Source organism: Schistocerca cancellata, chromosome 1 (genome assembly GCF_023864275.1).
Source record: "Schistocerca cancellata isolate TAMUIC-IGC-003103 chromosome 1, iqSchCanc2.1, whole genome shotgun sequence".
Taxonomy (NCBI): domain Eukaryota; kingdom Metazoa; phylum Arthropoda; class Insecta; order Orthoptera; family Acrididae; genus Schistocerca; species Schistocerca cancellata.
In genome coordinates, this window is record NC_064626.1 from 1,146,614,577 (window position 1) to 1,146,637,129 (window position 22,553).

Sequence of the window (22,553 nt, forward strand, 5' to 3'; positions counted from 1 at the left end):
CTGCAGCGCCTTAGACCGCTCGGCTAATCCCGCGCGGCTCGCCTATGTACGTGCAACCCCTAAGACACTTCTGATTTCGAGGACACAAAGCCCGAATTGGCCAGAGCTGCTCTTTCCAGACCCAGTTTGAAGGCACTGTTCAGAAAACAGCGGCGTAACCGTAAGAAAACAACAATAACCGCGATGCCGCTGTTTGTTTCCGAAATGTACAGTCTGGGCACGCACTGAGGCGTACCTCTTTAGTCCATCGGCTGATCACGACTTCTGGCGAAGTTTAATTTTCTCGATTACCGCCATCGACACGTTCACAACGTCTTTTCGGAATTTTTATGTACTCGACCATTTTTAAGCGAATCTACGTCTATATCTACATACGTACTCCGCAAGCCAACACACGTTGCATGGTGGAGGGTACCCTGTATTGATACGCATTAGACAGTATTCTGCAGTGCCCGGAAGTCGGGCGCCCCTGAATATCGGGACATGCCGCAAAAATTGAGACGACTGGCAGCACTAGCCAGACCTGCGCACAGTTTGAGCCTACTGCCAAGTCCTGTTAAGACCCTCGGTTGCCTGACCTCCATGGAACATTTGGTTTAGTATATGATGTCTTGAAGGCGGAGTGGAATGCATCGAGTTGTCGTAGTTTGCAACAGTCATCAGTATTGAATTCTGTTAGTATGGATGTCTACGACTTGGGAAATCTACAAGTAAATGCCGGGCCGCTAAGAACATTTTCATCATTGAGTAAAAGAATATTTTCAGATAGCGAAATTCGAATCTGATCAGAGTGTCTAGACAGCGTACAGACAAGAAACTGAACGTACGTTTTAATAAGACACAGTTTGGTAAGGATTATACATTATTATTACAAACAAGCTGAAGAATACTGACTGAATTCGCTGCAACTTACAGCTGTTAAAGTGGATTCTCCACTGTTGGAAGAAATTACGACGAAAGAGAGGAAGTATAAGAACGTATATAGCTTATCATGGGAACTGATCGACACAAAACGAAATATAAAAAAGTTAAAAATAAGATGCTAACGTCTCAATGACGTATTAATATTATTGGCTTCATAAAGCATACGCCAAAATACGTGTTTTATTCGTTCGAACATTAGCTATTGCGTATCTTCTGTGATTTTAAAAACAGCAGTTTATTTTAATCTACAATTTACTTACGTGTTACATTTTGTTGGGGATATTAGCGGAGATCTTTTTCCTGTTCTCCGGAATTCCTCATATGGAACTTGAAGACAGTTAAGTTAGTATTCGCATGCACCGTTCATGAATGGAACAGGAAAGAACATCTTAAGGGACTTTGCAGAATACATACGTACAGGGTCATTCACAAGTGCCGCCGCGTTTCAGAAAACGACTGCGCAAAGACTACAAGCCATGTATAAAATAAACAAGTACCAGTAAACTCCGATTCTGTACAGAATCGGATTTCTACGTATAAAACAGCTTGAAACATGTGATTACTTCACAAATGAGATAATGTGTTAAACATTTGATGGTATGCATGTAGGAGTGAAATAATATACGAAAGGTATGAAATTATCCTCAGAATTTGCTGGAAGTCGCTAAAGTGCACTCATTATCAAAGAGTGGATATGTGTAGTGTGCACAATTTGCATTCCGTATCAAGCAGAAGCTAGCTCTTCACGCTCATCTCAATGTTTATGACGTCTTATTACCTGAACTATAAGTGGGACAACGATATAATTTTGCAGGTACATTGAGTTGTATATGTGGATACCGTCCACAAAATTTGTTCAGAAAAGAGGCAGTAGTAGAGAAGTGATAACTCGAAACTTCATGCTTGATGCTGCAGTTGTAATGCACGAAGAGAAGAAATGTAGTGAGCAATGAACTTTTTTCCTTTAATTATCTAATGGGAGATGTCAGCGAGAAAAGTTTCTTAAAGATTTTAAATTATCTGTCAAGTTTGTTGGATGTAGTTAAGTACTGTCGGTCTCAAACACCGCATGAATAAAATCCGGGTATTTGCGCTGCCTCAAGGTGAACGAGCAGTTTGTAACTGTAATAGTTATATGACTTTGTTAAACTTTTAACATAAGATTTTACCTTTTAGTGAATAGGTTATGACGGCGTTTTAAATTGTTAAATCCGTTCAGAAATTAAGCGAAATACTGATAATCAAATTTCTTCTGTCCCTGGAGGCCGTTAGCGAGGCATCCGGGATATTGTCTAATAATGTGGATGAGTGGATAGAACATCACTAGAAGTATCGATTCATAATTCTCGCCTTGACATAGTTGCTGTAGGGAGGCAGGCACGCCAGACCATGTGGTCCGTATCGCCAAATCTAATTAGTTCACGCCAGCATTTAGACAACCCCACGAACATATTTCGAAAGTGGCCTTAGCGCCTTCCTGGGATAGTGTCAGCGACGTCAATGATCTGTTCGCACGTGTTGACATTTGTGGCATTAGAAATGCTGTCCGTATTGAACACGTGGCAAGTGAGTTACGAACTGGGAGAGGTGCTCTGTTCAACGATGTGTATGGTGTGTTTTGTGCACGTCTCGTAGTTCCCTCGCAGTTGTTTTCTGGAAACGCGGACGATTGTGGGGTACTCACCCTGCTAGTGCACCCAGGAGGGCCCGGTGGCGTAGGGCGCGGCGCCCTGGGGGGCAGCGTGCTGCTGGTGGACGGCGTCGGAGGCGGACATCGCGGCGCCGCCCGCCACCATCGACTGGTGGTGGTGATGGTGGTGGTGCTGGCTGAAGTTGAAGTCGAGGCTGCCGTCCATGCTGAGCTCGTGCTTGATCACCTCGTCGACGTTGCAGTCGAAGCCGCCGTGTAGCGTCTCGATGTTGAGGTTGAGGTCGTCGAGCAGAGTCGAGTTGTTGAGGGCGCCCATCAGCTGCCCCATCATGGTGGACGGCCCGCTAGGCTGGGGGGCGGGCTGCGGCGGGGGCGGCGCCGGCGGCGACTCGGGCTCGTACGACGGCGACAGGCGGCACGCGCCGTACGGCCCGGCGCCGGCAGCCGCCGCCCCCAGGTAGGGCGGCGGCGGCGGGGGCGGCGGCTGGTAGGGGGGCGGCGCGTGCTGGAACAGGAAGGGCTGCCCCTGCGCCTGCGCCGTCTCGTGGTGCAGCTTCATGCTCTCGGCCAGGTTGCCCGCCAGCTGTTCCAGGCCGTACTGCGGGGGCGGTTGCGGGGGCGGCTGCTGCTGCGACTGCGGGGGCGGCGGCTGCTGCTGCGGCGGCTGAGGGCCCCACTCGTGCTCCATGCCGAGCACGGAGGGGATGGGCGACAGCCGGCCGCCGCACGAGGAGGCGTTGCTGGAGGCGCGCGGCCGGAAGTCGGGGCTCAGCTGGAAGCCGGCGTGCAGCGGAGAGTCGGGGAACAGGTCGAGGCCCTCCGACACCGAGCTGGAGGGCGAGGGCGTCGCGTCCGCCGCCGCCAGCCCGTTCCGCAGCGCCTCCACCTGCGAACACCGGCCGCCGCTCCAGCCTCACGCTGCAACACTGAGGTCTCACAGAATACAAACGACTAATCGGAGGTCGGTCGACAGGGCTAGTAGGTGTTGCTCTGATGATGCTGTTGTCTACAGTAAAGTATCGTATTAGTCAGGCCAGTGGCCGCTCTGTGGCGTTGCCCAGAAGTGGTACCGAGCGGTCACGTGACCATCGCCGGCAGTGTGAGCGCCAGTAGGTTGCACCCAGCCACCGCAGAAAGTCAGCTCGACGTCGAGACGTGACAGAAAGCCAGAAAGAAGATAGCATTCAGGGCGCGCCGTAAGTCACTCCGCGAAGAAAGTGGGTCAATTATTTCGTGTACGAAAGCGGACTGTGGAACGTGTCTGGTGTACCACTCGCAGCGTAAGGACAGTGCTCGTAAAAAGATCCTAACCGGCAGAAACCAGGGGATAACGCGTCCTCAGTTTTGTCGCACACAGGAATTATGCTGTCAGTGAAAGCAGCTTCGTCTCAATCAGTTTAAAGCAAACATTACTAAAGGAATTTCAGGCAATGGACAGTTGAAGTCCTGTGCCTCAGAAAACGACATTACTCACGAGTGCGCATATAAAGCTCGACGTATTAAATTGGGCAAAGAACCCCGAAACTGCACAGCAACGGACTGTAGGTGTATGTTGTGGTTTGAAGAATTACGATTTTGCCTCTTTTGTACTGACAAAGGGTCCACTGGATTGACACCCACTGAGGCATTTAAGCCACAGTGTGTGGAAGGAGTACTGCAGACCATGCTTTCTGCGTGTTTTTCCTACTCACGGTGACCGACTGTTGCCCGTAACTCTACAGCTTCTTGGCGAGTATGCCGTGGACACTTCAATGTAACAATGGTCGTGTTCACAGGACTGCACGCACACATGCCTCTCCTGACGAACATTCGAGCAGTCTGTGGCACTTGTACTGGTCCGCTAAATCACCCGGTCTTAATCCTATACAAAATCTCTGAGACTGTTTGCAACAGATGATGATGATAGATGAGCAAACCGATCCAGGGACGGACACGACTAGCTTTTCGCCCGCTGGTGCTAAAACAGTAAGCATACAACACAGAACAAGGCAATGGCAACACACAACTACGCCCTGTGCAGTGGCCTACACGCATCTCCTCCTAGTCCTTTATCGGCCGTCGGCTGATTCAGAGATTCTACGTGCTCCAAAAGCGCTGCTCGGATATATTTAACATTCACACCTTTCAGTCACTCTTAATCGGGAACAGTATGTTGGCATTTGCACTGGCCAGTTCCTGTTCGCGGTAACAGCCCTTCTCTAGACGGTGTTGGTTCCTATCATCAAGAACTTCTTTCTACCGGATGTTGAAAATCACTACTCACTGTAGAAAATCAAAATCTCTTTAGGCCAGCTAGCCGGTTCCCTACACGTCCCATTTAGGAGGATTGGAGGATTATAAATATCCACCCTCCCCCCTGGCAGCAGGGCACAGGACGACCATGTACATCTACATTTGTAGTCCGCTCAATGGCGGAGCGTAGTTACTGTGTCACTGACTCTTCCCTCTCGTGTTCTACTCGAATGTGTGAGCTCCTTTTTACCTTCACGGTCTTCTCGCGATGTATACGTAGAGTATATATTGGTTGACATTTCTAGAGACATAGCTCTCGGAATTTTAATAGTAAACCAAACAGAGATGCAGAAGACCTCTCTCGTATCGTCTGCCGCTGGAATTGGCTACAGTTGGCTTCACGTTTATGAAATAAGCCTGTAACGAAACCTGCTGATCTGTTTCGCATCTTCTGTATTCCTTCTACCTCCTATCTAGTACGGCTCCCAAACTCATGAGCAATATTCATGTATTGGTCGGATCTCCTTTGTTGACAGGCTACATTTCCTGAGGGCCCTTCCAATGAACCTCTGGCTTCTGTCTTACCTGCGATTACTTTTATGTGGTTGTCCACTTCAAATCGCTCCTTACGTGTACTCCCTAAATTTTGCAGACGTAACTGCTTGCGGTCACTGCATCGTGTAATGATAAAGTAAAGTGTCTTTCTGTCTGTCTACTAAAAATATGTTGCATTTGTTTATTGTGAGAGTCAGTTGCCACTACGTGCACCAAGAGTCGATCCTCTGCAGGTGTCTCTGCATTGCGATACAATTTCCAAGCGCTGCGGTCTTCTCTGCATACAACAGCATCAACATCAACAAGCCTCATGTTGCTTCCGATGTCTTGTATATATTGTGAAAAGTAACGCTCTTATAACACTCCCTTGGGGTAAACCGGAAGCTAATTTTACAACTGAAGACTTGTGTCCGTTAAGAATCACAAGCTGTGTTCTGTTTGCTGGGAAATCTTCAATCCAATCACACAGCAGGTCACATGTGACTGAATTGGAAAGGTGTAGCCAGGAAGCTATATTTTACAGCTCTTCGAAAGTCTAGAACCACCGAAACCGTCCGCAGTGCGAGGGACATTCAGTGATTAGAGAGACAAACTGGCATAGAAAATAACTGTGTTTTTAGAAAATGAGATTTTCACTACTTCTGAACATAATCCCCACCAATATTATCTAGGCGCTGCAGTCCGGAACCGCGGGACTGCTACGGTCGCAGGTTCGAATCCTGCCTCGGGCATGGATGTGTGTAATGTCCTTAGGTTAGTTAGGTTTAAGTAGTTCTAAGTTCTAGGGGACTGATGACCTAAGATGTTAAGTCCCATAGTGCTCAGAGCCATTTCTGAACCAATATTATCACGCATGTTCCAACGATCTTTGACCTCTTGGTTGTTGCTGAATTTTTTTTCCACGTACTGCCTCCTGTTGTGGACCGAAAAAATGAAAATCCGAAAGAGCCGAATCTGGCCTGTAGGGAGGATCAGGTAGCGTCTCCGAAATCATTTTGTCAATGTTTTCTTGGGTCAGCTGGGCGGTGGGAGAGCGAACATCGTGATGGAGCAACATCGTGCCTTTCTTTGAGATCCTCCACGTTTTTCTCTCACTGCTAGCTTTACTCTGCGCATCAGCATGTCTGAGTAGTAGGCACTGTTTGTCGTACGCTGATCTTCCAAATTTTTAGGGAAGACGACACAATGTGGATCCCAGAAGACGCTTAAAATGACTCTTGTGTCCGGAATTTCTTTCGGACAGCTGAGCTTGTGTGCTTCTTTTCCGTGCTTCGTCTTTTGGACACTGGTTCAAAATGATGAACCCAAGTTTCATCAGACCTTGAAGTCTTGTTTACGAAAGAGTCACCTTCCCTTTTATAGCATCCTAAGAAGCCTCTACATTTTTAGTCTTCTCTTTCTGTGTGTCGCGTTAAGTCTCTCTCCGCACCTTGCACTTTTTTTTCTGTACTTCATCTTGTTACTGATGACATTACGAACTTTGCCAACACTTACCTCTCAACTATTCTTGAAATACGTTCAACGGTATTACGTCGGTTCTCACGAATAATGGCGTTAATACGAGTTTCAAGCGAAGGAGCTGGAACACCAACTGGCCGGCCAGGACGTTTCTCACTGAGGTTCGACGGTTTTTGAAGTATTCTACTCAGTTATAAGACTTCCCGCAGTTCATGCAACTTTCGCGTACCATCATTCGAGAAGAGATTTTAGCCGGTTTTTCATCTTCAGAAAGCATAAAAAAGTATCACTGAGCGTTTTTCAAGTAACGTGGAAATTTCAATCGGATACGCCATCGTAGATGCAATATTGAGGTTGTAAACAAAACAATTTTTGAAACTTCCTGGTAGATTAAAACTATGTGCCAGATCGAGATACGAACTCGGCACCTTTGCCTTTCGCGGGCAAGTGCTCTACCAACTGAGCACGACTCACGACCCGTCCTCACAGCTTCAACTCTGCCAGTACCTCGTCTCCTACCTCCCAAACTTCACAGATGCTCTCCTGCAATACTTCCAGAACTTACAGGCCTGGAAGAAAGGATGACGAGGAGACATGGCTTTGCCACAGCCTGGGGTACGTTTCCAGAACGAGATTTTCACTCTGCAGGGCACACTCTGCTACAGCTGTTGTCAGCTCATACCAGTGAAGCCAAGCTCAAGCCATGCAAGTGCGAAACTTCTCTTCCACACTGTTTCATTTCTATATCAGTTTGTCTCTCTAACTGTCGAATGTCCCTCCCGCGTGAAGAGCTCGTGGTTAACACCTGCGACCCTGAGCGCCTCCATCAGTCACGCCTCTAGCACTGCGAGCGGCGCCACACAGACAGACAGACAGACAGAAAAAGCGGGACACACACCTTCTTCTTGACGCGGCCCCGTCGCTTCTCGAACTTGGAGGTCTCCATGGAGGTGGCGCGTCGGCGCGCGCTCTTGCCGGGCTTCGCGTCCGGGTTGATCATCCACCAGCTCGACTTGCCGGTGCCCTCGTTCTGCACGCGCATGAACCGATTGTGCAGCGACAGGTTGTGCCGGATCGAGTTCTGCGGGCAGACAGAAAACAACACTCAGTATACGAAACAACACGCGCACACAAGCAGCGCGAGGAAATTGTGTACCATCACTCACTGTTTAACGTCATATGGCAAATGTTCATTGTATTTAACGGCAGGTTACAGTTGTGCGACGCGTTAAACAATAGGCAAGACTTGTGTGTCGCACTGGAATAGACAAGATATTAATGTACAGGGTGACAATTATGAACTACATGAAATAAAATCGTCATAACTTCTGAATGGTATGTGTTAGGCTGTGGGGCATGATGGGAATTAGTATGGTTTGGTTTAGCGACGAAGTACCCTTCCATTTGGATAGTTCATCAATAAGCAAAGTTGGCGCATTTGGGGGACTGAGAATGCGTATTTCGAGATCGAGAAATCTCTTCACTCTAACGGGTGACCTTATCGTGTGCAATGTCCAGTCACGGAATAATCGGTACGATATTCCTTGATGGCACGGTAACTGCCGAACGGTACGTGAAGGTTCTGAAAGATGATTACATCCTCATTATCGAATGTGAATCTGATTTCGACAAGATGTGGTTCATGCAAGACAGAGCGCGACCCCGTCGAAGCAGGAGAGTGAGGTCCTGGAGGAGCACTTTGGAGACTGCATACTGGCGTTGGGGTACCCAGAGGCCACTGGCATGGGCTTTGATTGGCCGCCATATTATCTGGATCTGAACACATGCGACTCCTTTTCGTCGGACTATATTAAGAAAAAAGTGTGCAGCAATAACTACAAAACCATTGCTGAGCTGAAAACAGCCATTCAGGAGGTCATCGACAGCAGCGATGCGCCGACACTTCAGCGGGTCATACAGAATTTCGATATTAGTCTGCGCCAAATCATCGCCAATGATGGCAGGCATATCGAACTTGTCGTAAACTGAATCCGAATATCTGTAGTGACATTTACATGTTGAATGAAGTGTGTGAACGCCGTAGTTGGTAACTAATTTACGTTTTTTCCCATATAGCTCAATAATTGTCACCCTGTAGAACAAAGAGCTCTAATATTTCTTTGTACAGATTGCAAATAAAAGGCCGACAGCAAGTCATTATGCGCGAGATGAGTTTGTATTTATAGCAACTGCTAGCAACAGGACGTTCTACTATTTGACACTCGATATCACCTGAGAATACAAGTAACCTGGTGTGACGTATGTAGAAATGTGAAAAGGTCTGACAGTAACAGCCGGAACATGTGAGAAATCAAAGCCAAGGAAGGCTGACACCGCATAGCTATTTCCTCGCGGTCTGCCTACGGAGCACTCGCAGATTATCAAAATATCCAGAAATCTACACAGCAATTTGTATTAATGACGATAAGAACCACCACGGCTGTGTTAATAAACATTTGTTGTCACGATTGGTTTCTTTCGTCAGATCATCTTCAAGTTGCCGAGTGGTCCGAATATCATGATTTAAGAGTCTGTTTGTCTTACGTATCGTTAACAAGACCTCTTAAATCATGGCACTGGTACAACTCGACAACTTGATGATGATCTAACAAACAAAACAGGTCGTTACACGATAAACGTGTATCAGGACAGCTGTAGTGGTTCTCTTTAATGATCAAGATTACAGAGGAAGTATTTCATCCTTTAACATGCTTGTACTTTTGTGTACGTTTCGGGCCTTTCTTTGAACTTCGCTCTACTCAACAAAGAATTAACAAATAATTCTCTCTGATAGGTGACGGCCTCTTACACAACAAAAGTCTCATCCACTTTCGTTACGTTTCATTGCAAACATTAGTAACTACCATATTACTGGACCACTAATCTCTACATATGGCAAAAACTCGACCGAATAGTAGCGGCTCCGGTCAAAGAAAACCATCATAACGACCGGGAGATCGGTGTGCTGACCACACGCCCCTCCTATCCCCATCCTCACTGAGGATGACACGGCGGTCGAATGGTCCTGATAAACCGCTTGTGGCCTGAAGACGGAGTTCTGCTCTAATCTCTACATATCGAATAGTATTACCAAAAATACACTGTCGTCCAGAAATGTTGCTTCAGTATTTCTGTTTTTAAAGGAGCTAAGTATTGAAAAATGCTTCCCCATTTCCTTTCCATCACTTGAAGATAACGTACTTTCAATACCATGAACAGTTTCTGAAATATTAAGGATGTTCGTGTTGCGGGCCGTCAGCGCCTGATCAATATTTCTCGCTGCTGTAATTACGACACAGTACTAAACGAGTCTGCAAGCTCAGCAAGTTACGAACGCATACATAGTACAAAAATGCGTTGTGTGAATCCCGCTTAGTTTTAGGATGTTATTTATCTGCCAAGGGAGATTCCACTTATCAAATACCTTACGAGAGTTTGGAAAATGTCAAGCGGTGCTATGCTTTTCATTCCCAATTACACCCTTTGGTTTCTTGGCTGGAGGAACTGCAGCCAACAGAGAGGTAAGTTAAACATGGTAGCGGCTATGGTTGTAGACTTTTTGGAAATCATTGGAGGATGTAAGCCGTGACGACGGTGCTGAAATGTACGCACACTCCTCCGGCAAATGCTAACAGTGCCTTAACAACTGGGTCACCCTGTTCTTGATTTCGAATTTCCCTGGCTTGGTCTAACACTTTCTCACTTCTAATACACTTTATCTCGGGCTCTACGAAACAGTCATCCAGTAGAATGTTAGGACTAACGCCAGCTAAAGTCTCGTATTCTTTGTCAATGGACACGGAATCCACGCTGTTTCTGCATCTACATCTATACTCTGAAAACCACCGTGAAGTGCGTGGCAGAGGGCGCGTCCCATTGTACCAGTTATTAGGGTTTCTTCCCATCCCATTCACGTATGGGGTGCGGGGAAAATGATTGTTTGAAAGCATCTGCGCGTGCTGTAATTATTCTGATCTTATCCTCAAGATCCGTACGTGAGCGATACGTAGCGGTTGTTGTACATTCCTAGAGTCATCTTCTTGAAACTTTGTTACTAGACTTTCTCGGTATAGTTTTTAGTTTATTTTCAAGAGTCTGCCAGTTCAGTTTCTTCAGTATTTCTGTGACACTTTCCCACGGATCAAATAAACCTGTGATTGCTCTTCTCTGTATATGTTGAATATCTCCTATTAGTCCTATTTGGTACGAGTCCCACACATTTGAGCACTGTTCTAGAACCGGACGCACAAGTTATTTTTAAGCAGTCTTCTTTGTAAATTAATTGCACTTTCCCTGTATTTTACCAATAAACCGAAGTCTACCACTTGCTTTACACACGAGTGGGCGTATCTGATCATTCCATGTCATATCGCTACAAATTGTTACACCCACGTATTGAGTGACCGATTCCAACAATGACTCACTAATATTATAGTCATAGGATACTAATTTTTTTTCGTTTTATGAAGTGCACAGACTTATATTTTCGAATATTTAAAGCAAGTTGCCATCTTTTCGACACTTTGAAATCTTTTCAATATCTGACTGAATATTTATGCAGCTTCTTTCAGACAGTATTTCATCATAGATAACTCCATCATCTGTAAAATGTATGAGGTTACTATTAATATTGTCTGAAAGGTCATTGATATCCGACATGATCAGCAAGGGTCCCAACACAATCCCTGGGGCACACCCGAACGTACGTCTACACCTGACGATGACTTCCATCCAAGATAACAAGTTGCGCCCTCCCTACCAAAAATTACTCAACCGAGTCACAAATTTCACTTTATATCTCATATGATTATACTTTCGTCAATAAGCGTAGGTGTGGTACCGAGTCAAATGCTTTTAGGAAATAAAGAAATGCCGCATCAACCTGCCTGCCTTGATCCAAAGCTTTCAGTATATCACGCGAGAAAAGTGCGAGTTGAGTTTCACACGATCGATATTTTCGGAATCCATGCTGGTTGGCAAGGATGAGGTCATTCTGTTCGAGATACCTCATTATGTTTGAGCTCAGAATACGGTTTGACTAAACACCCTCCACGTACGAGGTTCTCTCTGCACACGAGACACTGTGGTCGAAACTACAGCAGTGACATGGGATCGTTACCTGCAGGTCAAGTTCGAGCCGTATGGATTCCGTTCCTGATAGCCACACGCATCAAACAACTAACTTCTCGAAGAAGAAAAGAAAATTAACAGTTCTATCATTACTAGTCGCTTTAAAAGAGGAATACATATTAAATGTATGTCATAATGAATGGACATGAAGCTGTATTTTTGTCCTTCCGAATGCCACGGACTCAGCAGCTTTATATTACAGGTATCGTCAGGAGGAAAGTATTCCAGCTCGTTCTGTTGTTTTGTTCCGCCTTAGCTTATCTTCGGGAGTCCCCCAAAGGAGTGTTACAGGACCATTACTTTTGTGAATATTTATAGATGACCAATTGTATAACTTCGCTAGTACCACGAGATTTTTCGCGAATGATACTGTTGTATACAGAGACGTCTCGACGCTATAAAATTGTAGCGAAACGGAGAAACGCCGGCAGGGCATCAAGTCTTAGTGCAGGAAACGCGAAATGTAACTTATTGGGCATAAATGCGCTGAGGGACCCATTACCACACGATTACATGATATCTACATCTACATCTACATCCATACTCCGCAAGCCACCTGACGGTGTGTGGCGGAGGGTACCTTCAGTACCTCTATCGGTTCTCCCTTCTATTCCAGTCTCGTATTGTTCGTGGAAAGAAGGATTGTCGGTATGCCTCTGTGTGGGCTCTAATCTCTCTGATTTTATCCTCATGGTCTCTTCGCGAGATATACGTAGGAGGGAGCAATATACTGCTTGACTCTTCGGTGAAGGTATGTTCTCGAAACTTTGACAAAAGCCCGTACCGAGCTACTGAGCGTCTCTCCTGCAGAGTCTTCCACTGGAGTTTATCTATCATCTCCGTAACGCTTTCGCGATTACTAAATGATCCTGTAACGAAGCGCGCTGCTCTCCGTTGGATCTTCTCTATGTCTTGTATCAACCCTATCTGGTACGGATCCCACACTGCTGAGCAGTATTCAAGCAGTGGGCGAACAAGCGTACTGTAACCTACTTCCTTTGTTTTCGGATTGCATTTCCTTAGGATTCTTCCAATGAATCTCAGTCTGGCATCTGCTTTACCGACAATCAACATTATATGATCATTCCATTTTAAATCACTCCTAATGCGTACTCCCAGATAATTTATGGTATTAACTGCTTCCAGTTGCTGACCTGCTATTTTGTAGCTAAATGATAAAGGATCTATCTTTCTGTGTATCCGCAGCACATTACACTTGTCTACATTGAGATTCAGTTGCCATTCCCTGCACCATGCGTCAATTCGCTGCAGATCCTCCTGCATTTCAGTACAATTTTCCATTGTTACAACCTCTCGATACACCACAGCATCATCTGCAAAAAGCCTCAGTGAACTTCCGATGTCATCCACCAAGTCATTTATGTATATTGTGAACAGCAACGGTCCTATGACACTCCCCTGCGGCACACCTGAAATTACTCTTACTTCGGAAGACTTCTCTCCATTGAGAATAACATGCTGCGTCCTGTTATCTAGGAACTCCTCAATCCAATCACACAATTGATCTGATAGTCCATATGCTCTTACTTTGTTCAATAAACGACTGTGGGGAACTGTATCGAACGCCTTGCGGAAGTCAAGAAACACGGCATCTACCTGTGAACCCGTGTCTACGGCCCTCTGAGTCTCGTGGACGAATAGCGCGAGCTGGGTTTCACATGACCGTCTTTTTCGAAACCCATGCTGATTCCTACAGAGTAGATTTCTAGTATCCAGAAAAGTCATTATACTCGAACACAATACGTGTTCCAAAATTCTACAACTGATCGACGTTAGAGATATAGGTCTATAGTTCTGCACATCTGTTCGACGTCCCTTCTTGAAAACGGGGATGACCTGTGCCCTTTTCCAATCCTTTGGAACGCTACGCTCTTCTAGAGACCTACGGTACACCGCTGCAAGAAGGGGGGCAAGTTCCTTCGCGTACTCTGTGTAAAATTGAACTGGTATCCCATCAGGTCCAGAGGCCTTTCCTCTTTTGAGCGATTTTAATTGTTTCTCTATCCCTCTGTCGTCTATTTCGATATCTACCATTTTGTCATCTGTGCGACAATCTAGAGAAGGAACTACAGTGCAATCTTTTTCTGTGAAACAACTTTGGAAAAAGACATTTAGTATCTCGGCCTTTAGTCTGTCATCCTCTGTTTCAGTACCATTTTGGTCACAGAGTGTCTGGACATTTTGTTTTGATCCACCTACCGCTTTGACATAAGACCAAAATTTCTTAGGATTTTCTGCCAAGTCAGTACATAGAACTTTACTTTCGAATTCATTGAACGCCTCTCGCATAGCTCTCTTCACACTACATTTCGCTTCGCGTAATTTTTGTTTGTCTGCAAGGCTTTGGCTATGTTTATGTTTGCTGTGAAGTTCCCTTTGCTTCCGCAGCAGTTTTCTAACTCGGTTGTTGAACCACGGTGGCTCTTTTCCATCTCTTACGATCTTGCTTGGCACATACTCATCTAACGCATATTGTACGATGGTTTTGAACTTTGTCCACTGATCCTCAACACTATCAGTACTTGAGACAAAACTTTTGTGTTGAGCCAACAGGTACTCTGAAATCTGCTTTTTGTCACTTTTTCTAAACAGAAAAATCTTCCTACCCATTTTAATATTCCTATTTACGGCTGAAATCATCGATGCCGTAACCGCTTTATGATCACTGATTCCCTGTTCTGCGTTAACTTTTTCAAATAGTTCGGGTCTGTTTGTCACCAGAAGGTCTAATATGTTATCGCCACGAGTCGGTTCTTTGTTTAACTGCTCAAGGTAGTTTTCAGATAAAGCACTTAAAAAAATTTCACTGGATTCTTTGTCCCTGCCACCCGTTATGAACGTCTGAGTCTCCCAGTCTATATCCGGCAAATTAAAATCTCCACCCAGAACTATAACATGGTGGGGAAATCTACTCGAAATATTTTCCAAATTATCCTTCAGGTGCTCAGCCACAACAGCTGCTGAGCCAGGGGGCCTATAGAGACATCCAATTACCATGTCTGAGCCTGCTTTAACCGCGACCTTCACCCAAATCATTTCACATTTCGGATCTCCGTCAATTTCCTTCGATACTATTGCACTTCTTACCGCTATAATGTTTGGAAGCAGTCACATCCATTAAATACATAGCTTGGAGAATGCGTATCGAGAGATTTAAAGTGGAATGATCACAAAAGACTAATCGCAGGTAAGACGTACGACAGATGCCGGATTTAAATTCAGTGTAGGAATCCTCAGGAATTGTAGCCCACCCAAAAAGGAAGTAGCTTACAAAACATTAGTTCGACCAGTACTACTCGTCGGTCTGGGACCAGTACACGATAGGACTGATAAGGGAAATAGAGAAGATACAATGAAGAGCAGCCTGTTTCGTTTCAGGTTCATTTAGTAAGCGCGAAAGCGTAGCGGACACACTCAGCTAACTCCAGTGGCATATGCTCAATAGGGACGCTCAGCGTCACAATACGGTTTACTGCAAAATTCCGAGACCATACGCTCTTAGAAGAGCCAACCAACGCAATGCTTTCTTCTACGTACATCTCGAGAAAATACAAGGAAGGTAAAATTAGAGATATTCGAGTTCATACGGAGCCTTACTGGCGATCTTTCTTCCCGCTTATGATTCGCGACTGCAAAAAGTGACAGTGGTACAAGAACTACCCTCCGCCACACACCATGAAGTGGCTTGCTTAGTATAGATGTAGATGTAATTGTACAGAAGAGACATCAACACATACGGAACCCAGAATGCACCCTACTATTTACAAAACTCCAGATCCAAATTAAGTGAAAACTGAAAGGAAGTCATGTGTCGATTGAGGATGGCGAAGAAGTTCCACTTATGGCAGGGAACGTTTCCTTAATCTGAACACACACTTTCAGGGTAGAGTGGAATGCGGACGCACAGGATTCGCCTTCGAAAGATACGCAGTTTCTGAGAAACACCCATTCACCGGGTGTAGAAAATTAACGTAACAAACGCACCAACAACTACATTGAGTTGCTTTATATCTGAAAAAGGTTATAAGCTTGAAGTCAAGGTAAACTTAGAATGAAGAAAAAATCTTTTAATGACCTTAACGGAACACTCACAGGCGTCGTGGCTTTGCACTGATGCAATGTACACTGTAGAAATTCCCCATTGTTCTTTCGGAGCTATTAAGAAACTGAACCTTAATTAAAAGTCAAGTACAATACGGTATTCTTACGCACAAGGAAGGTGACCTCTGGAATCGCTGGAAAAAAATTCGCTAATTAGTGGAGATCCAAAGACACTTCAGCCGTGTTGTACCTTATAATTTATTTCCTCCTCTGAGACAGCTCTTGGTTATACTCGGATGGCCCTTCGGCAGACACAGTGCACGGGCGACCGGAGAACTGGGTACTTTCATTTGCGGCACTAGAGGCTGCGAAGTAGCTGCCAGAGATAATATTAAGAGCAGCTCAGAAGAATTTTGTTGCGTGGAGCGGTGTGGGCTGACAGTGAAAGACGAGAATGGCCTTCCGTCGGTAATACTGTGCGGCGTCTCGTAAGGCCTCAGACCTGTGAAACATCTTCGCAAATCTTTGATGACTGACTAAGTCATACAATATTCGTTCTCGAGGACAGTGAAGTAATAGTTTGTGATGCGAACTGTAGCCTATCGTGTGGATCACACCATGAATTTGGTTAAGCAACGCCAGCTGTACAACAACAACAACAACAAAACTTTAGCGCTTTGCGTTAGTGTCGGGACCTCTATAATCTAACACTTCGTCGCTTTATTTGCTACGCAGTAATTAAAGGACGTGTCCTGACACAAGAGTCACTCAAAAAAATAAAAAAATTGAATACTGATAGAGCGTAGGATATATCTGTCATGCTGTGTATTAATAATGAAACGACAAACGGTTTACTGATTTTTACTAGCATGTGGAGAGGTTCTGAATGATGAAACAGTAGTTTTGCCATTGATTTGATTGTTACAATTGATTCAACATATTGCCTGTGGCGTAATGTTACTCAGAGTCACATTTTTCTTAGTCAGTCATTTGTTTTCATAATTATTTGAAAACTGTCTGGTTAGTCATGTATTGACCTGATGCTGTCACTGCACACACGTTAAATCAAAAGTTCATTCAGTAAATGCCAAACCACGCCTCGCTAGGTGTAAGAAGCGTAAACATTGGACGATTGAACATTGGAAAAACGTTGTGTGGAGTTACGAATTACGGTACACAATGTGGCGATCCGATGGCAAGGTGTGGGTATGGCGAATCCCCGGTGAACGTCATCTGCCAGCGTGTGTAGTGCCAACATTAAAATTCGGAGGCGGTGGTGATATGGTATGGTCGTGTTTTTCATGGAGGGGGCTTGCACCCCTTGTCTTGCGTGGCACTATCACAGCACAGGCCTGCATTGATGTTTTAAGCACCTTCTTGCTTCCCACTGTTGAATAGCAATTTGGGGATGACGATCGCATCTTTGAACACGGTCGAGCACCTGTTCATAGTGAACGGCCTGAGGCGGAGTGGTTACACGACTATAACCTCCCTGTAATGGACTGGCCTGCATGGAGTCCTGACCAGAATCCTATAGAACACCTTTGGGATGTTTTGGAACGCCGACTTCGTGCCAGGCCTCACCGACCGACATTGATACCTCTCGTCAGTGCAGCACTCCGCGAAGAATCGGCTGATATTCCCCAAGAAATCTTCCAGCGCCTGACTGAACGTATGCCTGAGAGAGCGGAAGCTGTCATCAAGGCTAAGGGTGAGTCAACACCATACTGAATTCGACCATTACCGATGGAGGGTGCCACAAACTTGTCAGTGATTTTCAGCCAGGTGTCCGGATGCTTTTGATCACTTAGTGTGTATGGAGGCACAGTTCAGGTGATTGTTAAGAAAGTGAGGAACGTAAAGGTTTCTCGTCTTGTAAATGAAGTTATCACTAGTGTCCGAGAAAAAAATGTGACTGGACAAGGAGGGGGCACGAATGTCGGAGTGGACATCCAAGAGGGACTACCCAGCATTCGGAAAAGATACTTAGAAAAATAAGTCAGGTGGCAGGACGCGTAGATTTTTCGTCAATCTTTTTGTTTTGGTACATCGGCCAGGTCGATTGTGAATTTTAGGCTGTTTGACACTCTGGACCCGGTCTACAGTTCACACTACACAACACAGGCAAAATACGTATATAAGAAACGAAAAAAAGCTTACACGCTCAACAGACATTTATTTGAAAACTGTTTAGCTCCTTTCTAATGTAAGCAGATTAATTTCTGTTAGACGCTGTTCAAACAGGTTATGTTAAGAGAAGAACTTTTGTAAAAAATATGGATAAGATTAGTTTTAATCGTCTGAGATTTACAGACGCTGTTAAAATTAAAGTTGATGTACTTAAAGTAAACCTGGAAGATTTAAGATATGTGATTGGTACACACCATCACTTTAAGACGAAAACAATACCTGTTGCTGTTGCTTTAACTGGTTTTGAACATGATAGTGTTCCTCAAAATAGAATTGTTTTAAAGTACTCACTCTTCATTGTAAATTTACTGCTTATCTGACGTTTGTCAATCTTATTTTAGCAGGAAGAGGGTCAAGTTCTTAACAAATTGCTACAGAATCAGCGGCTGCTCAATTCTACCCTACTAGATGCCTTTAACGCTTCTGAAGAGCATTTAAACTTGAATGTTTTCGGTCATTTTATTTAATGGATGTAATATTACTACTGATTATACTGCTAAACATACACACTGAAGCGCCAAACGAAATGTTATAGGCATGCATGTATTATAGATATATGTAAACAGGCAAAATAGGGCACTGTGGTCGGCAACGCCTATGTATGACAAGTGTCTGGCGCAGTTCTTAGCTCGGTTACTGCTGCTACAGTGGCAGGTTATCAAGATGTACGTCAGTTTGAACGTGGTGTTACATACGGCGCACTAGAGACGGGACACAGCGTCTCCGCGGTAGCGATGGAATGCGGATTTTCCCGTACCACACGAGTGTACCGTGACTATCAGGAATCCGGTTAAACATCAAATCTCCGACACCGCTGCGGCCCGAAAAAGATCCTGAAAGAACGGGGCCAACGACGACTGAAGGGAATCGTCGAACGTAACGGAACTGCAATCCTTCCGCAAATTGCTGCATATTTCAATACTGGGCACTCAACAAGTGTAAGCCTGCGAACCATTCAACGAACACCAACAATATAGCCTTTCGAAGCCGAAAGCCCACCTTTGTACCCTTGATAACTGCACGACGCGAAGCTTTACGCCTCGCCTCGGCCCGTCAAAACCGACAATTGCCTGTTGATGCCTGGAAACACATTGCCTGGACGGACGAGTCTCGTTTCAAATTGTATCGAGCGGATGGACGTGTACGGGTATGGAGACAACCTCATGAATCCATGGATCCTGCTTGTCAGCAGGGGACTGTTCAAGCTGGTGGAGGCTCTGTAATGGTGTGGGGCGTGTGCAGTTGGAGTGACATGGGATACCTGATGCTTCTAGATACGACTCTGACAGGTGACACGTACGTAAGCATCCTGTCTGATCACTTGCATCCATTCATGTCAATTGGGAAATTCAAGGAGGACTATGCGACAACCGACACGTCCATAATTGCTACAGAGTGGCTCCAGGAACACTATTCTGAGTGTAAATACTTCCGCTGGCCACCAAACTCCCCAGACATGAACATTATGGAGCACATCTGGGATGCCTTGCAATGTGCTGTTGAGAGGAGATCTCCATCTCCTCGTTCTCTTATGGCTTTATGGGCAGCCCTGCAAGATTTATGGTGTCAACTCCCTCCAGCACTACTTCACACATTAGTCGTGTCCAGGTCACGACGTGTTGCGGCACTTCCGTGTGCTCGGAGGCCTTTACACGATATTAGGCAGGTGTACCAGTTTCTTTGGCTCTCCAGTTTATTAACAGAATAATGGCAAAATAATAATCGACAGTACTGCTATTGCCTTCAGTTATTCAACAGTTACGCTACTGTGGAACGAGAGCCTAATCATCGCCGCTGCTGTTGTACCATCACTGAAGACCCTCTGATCTTTAAGCACGATACACACTCTCATAGACGAACTGATGCATAGTTAAGACCACCCTGCTCACCGTGATTTGCGAACGCAGCGCTACCCAGGGGAAATTGTCGGTCGGGATCTGACTCACAAATCACATTTCTTTACGTAAATGGATTCACGTACAATGGTTATGTTAGCACTATTAACACGCAAATTGTCTCCTTTGCCCATAGTCCAGTCATGATGTTCTGTTTGCAGTATACAGAGATTTAAACATTAATGTCCGTATAAATGCAGTAACTAATCCCACGCTTCGAAGAGGTCGAGGAAACTGTAAACAGATTATCATCCAGTAATGAAACTGAACAAGGCGGGTAAAAAAGGATTTTACAACTTTGGAATGATATAGACATTTGCTGAGAAGAATTACAGAATTGGTAGATGTGTCATATTGTAGCAAATAACCTCAGGTTTCACATGGAAGTGGAAAGTGTGATTTTGGTTCGATGGACTACCATTTGTGATGCGGCGGCATACTCCCCGCCGGTAATCAATTTCTTCCACATTCGTTGCAGCAAATCGGGCGTAACTTGTGCAACAGCTACGCAGATTCAGTTTTTCAGGTCGGCTTCATTGTTTGGTCGGGAAGGAACATACACACGGTCTGTAATGAAACCCGAAAGAAAGGAAACCAGTGGTGTCAAGTCTGGGGAACGAGGTGGTCATACGATTGACACATCACGAACAATCCACCGACCTGGGAAGCGACTGTCGAGGGAACCTCTAACTTCAGTGAGAAAATGAGGTGGTGCACCGTCTTGCTTGTAGTAAACCGTCCCATCCCGGTCAGTTTCATCTATCTGGGGAATTATTAAGTTTTCAAGCAAATCCAGAAGCGGGCTACCTGGTGATTTACCATGTCGCAGTGAACAACCCGTCTCAACAAAGTTCTTGTGCCAAAAGCATATTGTAGGTCTACTTGGAGGTTCTTTTGCGTATTCGGTGCGAAATTTACACCGAACAGTCGTTGCAGAGATTGTTTCATGTAACCAAAACACACAATGAGATGCTCCGCTGCAGTGAAAGTAGTAATTTTAACTGTGCACTACGCCGGCGATCCTGGTGGCGAAATGGGGTACTGACTCACTAGGTGAATGAAACTTGAGGTTGTCTGCTACGTAATGAAACATCTAGCTGTTCTGTACGTTATCTCAATAAATTTCTGTATCATTCCAAAGTTGTTAAGTCCTTTTTGACCCACCCTGTATTACGTGAGCACTGGCTTATTGTAATTCTTTGCTGTTAACAGGCAAATCTGAGAAGTAAGGGTAGGAGCATTGAGATAGATCTTGTTAAAGGACGTTTAATTGTTGTCGGAGATGAGGTCATTGTTAGTAGCAAGAACAACAAATTGAAACGGTTGTAGCATTAACCTTCTCTCCCCCCCCCCCCCCTGCCACTAAGTTACCAAATCATGAAACAGCAGACACTGTTCCAAATAAATCGTGAGACCACGGGACAGCCGATACGAAGAAGTGGCAGTATTTAAAAGTGCGACTGCTGACACGTAGGTCCTGGTCCTAGTACTAGTGTCTGGCGCTGCCACGCCTACCCTCGATCACGTATGACGAGAAGCAGAGCAGGTGTGGAGCGGTGGGTCAAGAGTCCACAAAGCGGAGACGGTGGCGCCGCGGCGGCGGACAGACGCACTACTCGCGCAGCCGGGCCGGCGCCGCCGACGCGGAAATGGTGCCCAATCGAGAAATCTTTGAAGATTCAAATCCGGCTCCCACATAAAAACGGGCGGCGGTGGCGGCTAGAAACAGTGGGGTCTGGGGGGGAAGGGTGATATACAGAGGGAGCGGACGCCGTAGCGGCCGGCATAAAAGTTTGCAGCCCTGTGAGCGCCGCAGGAAGACAATGGAAGCCGAAAGAGCCCCCGCTAGCAGCCTCTGACCGACTGTCCGCGCGAGGCCTACTTCTCAACAGTCCTATAAACACCCGCCACCATCATCACAGCACCGTCATAACAACCCATCCGACGTGCACTGACCCTCAGCCACAAGCACCCACGGTGCTCCACCGAGTTTTCTAATGCGACGCATCCGACTTCAATTTTGTCGTTGTCTCTGTCTCTCCTTATCTCTTGGAATTCATCGTCGAAGGTCATTTGTCTACCTGCTGTCCATTGGCCTTCAAACATTTTCAAAAATCACGGCATAAATCTAAAATGAAAATCTTTGCGACACGGTCCGTTTCTGCAACAGTTCTTCTCAACAGGGGCCTTTTTAATACTTTTTTATTAGGTCGTTTTACTGCGTGTAAAAGGTCGTTTTACTGCGTGTTATATTATAAATTTATCTTTATTTAAATAATTATTTTCTGAATATAGTTATTATATACTAGAGCGTGCATCTTGCATATCTTTTTCCAGTCAGACCTCTGTGAAGTACAGGGTAGGAGAAATCAAATTGACCCAGGCAATATTTCATGCACTTTAAGATGGGCAAACCAACTGACACCACCCACACCTGTAGTAGATGACGTAAGCCC

At 45.4% G+C, this 22,553-nt stretch overlaps 1 protein-coding gene across 1 annotated transcript in view; it reads right to left on the minus strand.

Moving 5' to 3' along the window:
• LOC126092951 (forkhead box protein O) overlaps positions 1–22,553 on the minus strand; it is a 678,190-nt gene that overhangs the window by 107,787 nt on the left and 547,850 nt on the right. Inside the window, exons 2-3 of the mRNA XM_049908686.1 lie at positions 7,719–7,901; positions 2,609–3,461 (exon numbers count right to left, since the gene is read on the minus strand). Coding sequence (XP_049764643.1) covers positions 2,613–3,461; positions 7,719–7,901 — 1,032 coding nt within the window. The 3' untranslated portion in view covers positions 2,609–2,612. The remainder of the gene's footprint in view (positions 1–2,608; positions 3,462–7,718; positions 7,902–22,553) is intronic.